General features: G+C 38.1%; 1 protein-coding gene across 1 annotated transcript; it reads right to left on the reverse strand.

Moving 5' to 3' along the window:
* Nucleotides 1-4,524: 4,524 nt before the first annotated feature.
* On the reverse strand, nucleotides 4,525-6,068 carry LOC150034387 (zinc finger BED domain-containing protein RICESLEEPER 1-like). The gene is made up of 4 exons (XM_090316705.1): nucleotides 5,839-6,068; nucleotides 5,617-5,774; nucleotides 5,215-5,470; nucleotides 4,525-4,668 (listed from the first exon to the last, which is right to left on the reverse strand). Exons 1-4 carry the CDS (start codon nucleotides 6,066-6,068, stop codon nucleotides 4,539-4,541), a joined length of 774 nt encoding a protein of 257 aa, XP_090172831.1. The 3' UTR covers nucleotides 4,525-4,538.
* Between the last annotated feature and the right edge of the window lie 1,250 nt (nucleotides 6,069-7,318).

Raw genomic sequence — 7,318 nt, forward strand, 5'->3', positions numbered from 1 at the left:
CCATTTACAACCAATAGATTTCTTATCAATAGGAAATTCTACTATATCCCAAACATCATTGTTTTTCATTGACTTCATCTTTTCTTGCATAGCTACAATCCACTTTTCAGAATTAGAACTATGCATTGCTTATTGAAGATTAACAGAATCATCTTCAATCAAACCAAAGCTTTCTTCATGTTCTTGAAGAAAAACCACATAATCATTACAGATTGCACTTCTTCTTTCTCTAGTGGATCTCTTTAATGGCACTACTGAAATCTCCTAAATAGGTGGAGTTTGGACTTTAGGGAGCAATATTTCCATGTTATCTTGAAGAGGAACATTATCATGTTCTGAATCTTTAGGCACTATAATGGAAGGTTCAATAGCATGTCCATTACTCATAGTACCAAGGACCTGTTCAAAATCAACATTTTCATCCTTATCTCCTCCTACAAACTCAACATCCTCAAGAGATCTTACAGTTCCCATTTCAAAAAAGGATAAAGAGGTAGGATTATCAAATTCAAAACCTTGAGAATGTTCAGCATATCAAACAAAGTAGAAACTTAATGTTCTTGAATCTAATTTGCTCTCATGAGATCTATAAGGTATAGCCTCAGCTGGACAACCCCAAAAATGGAGATGCTTTAGACTGAGGTTCTTACCAGTCCATAATTCATAAAGGGTTTTAGTTACTGCCTTGTTGGGTACTCGACTAAGTATTGTTAATATATACACATACTTAGTCTATGGAGTTAGAGAGTGTTTAGGTTAGCATACTTAGACTATGTAGTTGGAGAGTTTTTAGGTTGGTTAAGTCTTTCTAAGGTCTATTTTTAGTCCCTTGATACTGTATTTATATCTCATACTTTTTTTTATAAAATATATCTTGTGTAAATACATTAGTCACATAGTATTATAACCCAACTAGGGAAGTTCGTTCGTGTAAAGCCCACCCAGCTCCGTCAATCTGCCACTGTCACTCTACCATCGTTGCCAGTTCTGATTTTTCGTCTACCACCACCCACCAGCATTGGTTCGTTTGCCACCAGTATCGGTTTTGTCTTTCATCCACCATCAACCAATGGATCCCAATCTACCACCGTCGATATATTCCCTATCACTATCGACCAGTTGATCAATCGTGTGTGCTCCCAACCTCGCCCTCCGCTATCCGTCTCGGTCCTCATGCATAACTTTCATAAAGAGCCAAGGACAGCTTCATTGTCTCACTCGCTCCGTGTTTGTCATCTCGCTCGCCTAGCTCTGCCATAATCCACCATATCTTTATCGGAGATTTCTTTTGCACGAGTGCCCAACTCAACGACGATCAGAGATGAACAATGAAGATCCAAAATGCACAGATCTGAGCTAATACCCCTAAGTTGATTGAGCCAAGCATCCCCGTCGAGTCAAGTTGATCCTACTGAACCAAGTCGATTCGATCCCACTGAGTCGAGTCGAGCCCATTTTTTCTTTCTCTCCCCAGTTGAGCCAAGCTCCCCTGCCACTGAGCCACATAGAGAAAGACCAGGTATTTCACCCTATTAGTTATATTCTTTATGAGACAAATTATCTTACTTGGGCCCATCAAATGAAGTTTTTTCTAATTGGGCGTAAGCTATGGCATATTGTCATCAGTGATGGTCCTCAACTGGTTAGGTTATCCACCAAGGATGATAATACATTTATTGAACGATCAGAGAATGGGATAGTAAAAATTATCATATCATCACTTGGCTCGGGAATACTTCTATACCTGCCATCCATGTTCAGTTTGATGCATTTGATGATGCCAAGAGTTTGTGGGATTTCTTATCTACGCATTTTTAGTCTGTTGGTTTAGCTCATTATTATCAACTGCACAACATCTTGTTAGTCTTACTCAGGAGACTGGTTAATCCATTAATAACTATTTGGTCACACTCTAACCAGTTTAGACACAATTGGATCAAGCAAAAATCAGTGTTGATCATCTTTAACTTATTAAGGTTCTTATGGGGCTTTGTCCAGAATACGAGTCTATCTGTGTTGCTTCTACACTGCAGTCCTCTTCCGTCACTAGCTCGGTATTACAAGAAATTTTATTTGAAGAAAAATACCTCAGCATCACTTCTTCCCAGCAATCTGAGGTTGTCCTCGCCAATACTCATTTGCCTAGTACTTCTAGAGCTCTCTTCTGCAAAAGTTGTAAGCTCACTGGGCACAATTTTGCTGACTACTAGAAAGTTGAGTGCAGACATTAAACGAGTGATTTCATCCAATTCCTTCGCACTTTCGGTTTCTTCAAGTAATTGGTGGCTCCTTGATTTCGTTTGTTGTAACCATATGATTTATGATTTTTCTCTTCTGACTACACCCTCTCATGTGAAATCTCTTCTTCCTATTTTATGCTACTGATGGTAATTGTATGACCATATCCCATGTTGGTTTCGTTGACACTCCCACTCTACAACTTTCCAATACTTATTGTGTTCCAAATCTGACCTTCAATCTTGCCTTAGTCAAACAATTGTGTGATCTTGGCTTAGCTATTTCTTTTCTTTCCGACCTTAATTAAATCAATCAAGTGTCCTGATTATTAATTAAGGTCGGAAAGACCACGCCTTAATTAAACTATATGCCCTTAATTCTACTGAGTCCTTAGCGATCATATAGAATTAAAAATCATATGCACTAAGAATGAGGATTCAATCGCGTCAATTAAATGTCAGAAAAGGTATATTCAATTAACCAAATGATTCTTCGAATCTAGATTAAACATGCATTACCAATATTTAAGGTCAGCCTATAAATCTAAGCATTCACATCTAATCTTTTGCTACTGGGATAAATTCAAGCATTGACGAACACAAGGAAACGCGTGAGCTCGAAATTAACTAGCAGAGACATGCAATTATGAGAGGGTTGTCTGTCCAACACACAAATGTAAATCTAATTACACCAAGATTCAAAGAAAATATAGAATTGAAGAACATCACGATTTAATCACAGAATTCTCAAGAATTTAGACATAGGGCTCTTGCTCAAAGAAATTAGATAAAAATTACCTCTTAATTCATAGACAAATCTGAGATAAACATCTGATCCATTGATTACTAACCAAAATAAAAGGAAAAACTAACCTAAAGATACTAAAAATTTGAAGGGAAAAGAAGAAGAAGGAAGATCAACCTCGACCTCCATCAATTTAGCCTCAAAATTCAGCATAAAAGTTAGCCCCCTTTGAGCTAACAACGAAGAGACATGTTTATAATATAAATCGCAACGTTGCAACATTGCCCTTTGTTTGGGCCAAAGAAGACGTGTGTGCTGTCACATCCTCTCCCGCGCTCACCACTCTGACCCGAAAGGGAATGTGAGGACTACAGATATTAGGAACTTTTATTGTCTAGGATTTTTCTTTTTTCTTTTCTTTTTTTTCTCCTTTCCTATTACAAATCATAATTGAGATATTTTAGTTAGAAATATTTTATACAATACATTATGGTTTATCAATTAGAAGATTAAACTACTACCATGTGTCTGAACCCTCTTAATACAGTTGTCGAGACGGGATGCGCCGGCTGGTTCTAAGCATAATCCATCGCCCTCTTTCTGATACCCTGGGGAAAGGAGTTTAGAAAAAAAATTGGAAAACATGAGCAAGAGTGCTTAGTGAGTGGTAAGTTCTAGAACTGTCAAAATTCCCCACGGGTCTTCGACTCGATCGGGGTGGAGAATCCCTGGTTTGACCGGGGATGGCAGGGTTGGCAACAAGGTCGGGACGAGGCAGGGGGCATCCCCCGTCCCCGGCCCCGTGGGGGAAATTTTCCCCCATCCCCGCCCTTGTCCCCGCCGTTTTAAGGCAGAGACGGGGGCGGGGATTCCCCATCGGGGAAACAGGGTCCCCGCGGGGCCCCATTCCCCGTTTCCCTGCAGGGATTCCCCATTTTTTTAAGTTAAAATTTTATTAGTCCATAAAAAATTCATTGAAAAAGTTTATCGAATTCCTCGTTTTTTGGCATGATAACTTTAAAAAAATCATTAAAACAATAGACTATTCTACGAAATAAACACAATTGACAAACAATTGACAAGTTAAAACCTAACAAATCCATTAGATAACTTTACAACTTAAAATTCAATAAAGTTTGAATAAGGAAGTCAATTAAAGGCAATACATTCAAATAAGCATTTCACCATCAAATCTTTAACTCGACCTTCTCTCTTCAACGACTTCACAATCAAATATTTCACCATCACTTTTCTTGGCATCATCCCATCCTTAGTTGTATTCATTCCTACATTTAAAAATTAAAATGTAATAAATAAATAATGTCACAAAAAAATAAAAAATAAAAACTAGACCATGAAATAATGTTAATCCTTGAACAAATAACTTAGTCACCACGCCCTCTTCATCAGAATCGTCTGCATCTTCTAGAACAGTTGCTAAATGTGTAACCATTTCTTTTCCCGTGCTTGTACCTTACATTGTCAAATATTTGTAATAAAAGAAAATATTTATTAATATATTAAATGATAGAAAGATGTAAAACAAAATAAACAAACTAACCTATCCAAACTTCAGTCGCAATCCAATTTTGAGCGCACATCAAAGCCTCTATCGTCTTTGGATGAAGTTTGTTACGATGTGGGCTTACAATCCTACCATAGGTACTAAAAGCAGACTCTGATGCAACACTAGATAACGGGATGACTAATATGTCTCTTGCAATTTCTTGTAAAATTGGATACTTGACACCATTCAATTTCCACCAACTCAAAATTCAAAATCGGATGTTCGAGGTAAGACAGATTCATCCAAATATGCATCAAATTGTTGCTTCTAATTCATATTATTGGAATTTGATACAAACAAGTCATAATCATTAAAATCATCAAATTCGATATTCTGTGAGGTTCCATCTAAATTCGATATGCTTCAGCTGATATTCTGTTTCCAAATCTGAACAAATTTTTTTAATCCTTCCCACTTCAAGAAAAAAACCATCTCCATAAATTCTAGGGAAGTAAAACTCAATCAACTTTAATTTATAACGTGGATCTAAAACTACAGCTATGGCCATTACCCCATGAATTGTCTTCCAATACTTATCAAACTTTGACATCATATTTGAAGCCATGTCTGATCTCTTGAATACCAGAATTAGTCCACTCAAAAATAGCCAATTTCAATTTACAAATTTTTGGGAAAAAAGATTAGCGGTAGGATATTTGGATCCAGAAAATATTTCAGTCACGTGATGAAATATTTTCAATTTCTCACATATCTCTTTTGCTAATACCCAATCTTGATCCAAAGGCAAACACTTGTACTTTGGTTCTCGTTGGTTTAATCGATAAAAAACTGCTTTGTACTTTAATGCAGTGGCTAACATAAAATAGGTAGAATTCCACCTAGTACAACAATCAAGACTCAACATCTGACCATCATAAACATTCAACTGTCGAGCAGTTTCCTCAAATTTCTCTTTTTTTTCTGTATATGTACCCAAAAAGACACACTACTACGTACTCTTTCGATCCCATCTCCTATCACTGCCAACCCATCTTTCACAATCAAGTTCAGAATATGAGCACAACACCACATATGAAATAAACTCCCATCCAATATTAAGTGTCCACCCAAACTATCAACAAGCATATTAACCATAAAGTCATTGGTACTACAATTATCTACAGTTACTGATGACAATTTTCGATCAATATTCCAATCTAACAGGCATTCCATTATTTCTTCATGAAGCATCTCAGAAGTGTGTGGAGAAGGAACATATATAAACCTGATTATTTTGTTTTGCAAAACCCAACTATCATCAATAAAATGAGCAGTGACGGCCATACAACCTTTTTGTTTGGTAGTTGGAAGTCCACATGTTCGTTCTCAAGGCAATCTTTCCTTTGATCTCATTCAATAATGCCATGGTTTTCAACTTTTCAGTCTCATAAATTTTCAAAATGTCCTTCTTTATTGTGTTTCTTGACACCTTCTTAAATAATGGTTGGATGACATTACAAAATTCCCTAAAACCTTCATGCTCAACTATTGAGAGAGGATATTCATGTCTTATTATCATTCTAGCTAATACTTTTTTTGCAGCTTCCTGATCGAAGTTATATAAGCTCAATGTATTGTTCTTCTCTCTATTAGGATTCTATAGGGATTGTCATATGTCATTTTGTCCTTTATATAGGCATATCTTAATATGATCATGCAAATGTTTGGTTTCATTTTTACTTTCACCCCCTGATTTTCGTTTGCAGTAATTACAAATCGCCTTGTCTACTCCATCAATTTTTTGTTTCTTAAAATGGTTCCAAACAACCGATGTCAATCTCCTTTTTAAAGATCCCTTCTCAATATCCTCATCAAGAACAACACAATTATCAACATTCAAATTATCATCATTCGATGAGCATGGAGTTAAATTTGGGGTTGAATCTTGGTTGGATCTGGGATTGGAATTGGAATTGGATTTGAAAAATCTTTATTTGTAGAAGGTGATGACGACATTATTTTCAACCTACCAAAAATTTAATTTAAATTTTCAACCTACCATAAAACAGCATTCAAATTTCAAACATACACCAACATATTTTCCAAACATATCCAAGCCTAAAATTCAAAACATTAATTTATAAACCATACCGAACATATTCTTAAGAACAATCAAACATAGGTACTATAAAAAAAAACAAAGACTCATTATCAAACGGGCCAAAACACAAAAGTTTGGATCTTCACCTGAAACGCTGCCCAGACGAACTTCTCAACGAGGCAGGACTTCAACGGTGGATGGAGTGGAGAGGGCCTGTTTTATGGAGTGGGATGAGGGAGAGGGGAGGGATGAGCGAGAGCGAGAGTGGAGGGATGAACGAGAGCGAGAGTGGAGGGACGAGTGAGAGTGTGAGCGGAGGGACGAGCGAGAGCGAGATTAGATGTACGAGAGATGAGCGAGAGGGATGTAGAGACTATGTGCGATGCTAGTAGCGAGTAAGTTGGTCTGGTTTGGATGTGCGTGTTGCGGATGGTCGAATTATTGTGCACAGATTCGCAGTGGTGGGGAGGGTGGGGGGCAGTGTAGGGATTTGGAAGGGTGGGTGGCGGTGGGGGGGCGTGTCGGTGATGGGGGGGGGGGGTGACCTGTGCCTATGGGGGGGGGGTAGTTATGGAGAGGGGGGGATGGGCAGTAGGGGTGGGGGGGGGTGGGTGGTAGGGGGGTGGGTGATTCATAGGGAGAGGGGTGGGGGTATGTTGCTGTGCTGAGGAGGGATGTGTGACTAGCGGGGTTGTGGTGTAAGGAGGGGGGAGGGAGTTAGCGGGTGA

Source organism: Benincasa hispida, chromosome 8 (assembly GCF_027475165.1).
Source record: "Benincasa hispida cultivar pf3 chromosome 8, pf3_genome.v1.1, whole genome shotgun sequence".
Taxonomy (NCBI): Eukaryota; Viridiplantae; Streptophyta; class Magnoliopsida; order Cucurbitales; family Cucurbitaceae; genus Benincasa; species Benincasa hispida.

Coding starts and splice junctions, on each gene's coding strand:
- LOC150034387 (XM_090316705.1), bottom strand. CDS start 6,068: ATGATAATAAGACATGAATATCCTCTCTCAATAGTTGAGCATGAAGGT. Junction 5,775..5,838: donor TCCAACTACCAAACAAAAAG/GTTGTATGGCCG, acceptor CAAAATAATCAG/GTTTATATATGTTCCTTCTC. Junction 5,471..5,616: donor TATGCTTGTTGATAGTTTGG/GTGGACACTTAA, acceptor GTACATATACAG/AAAAAAAAGAGAAATTTGAG.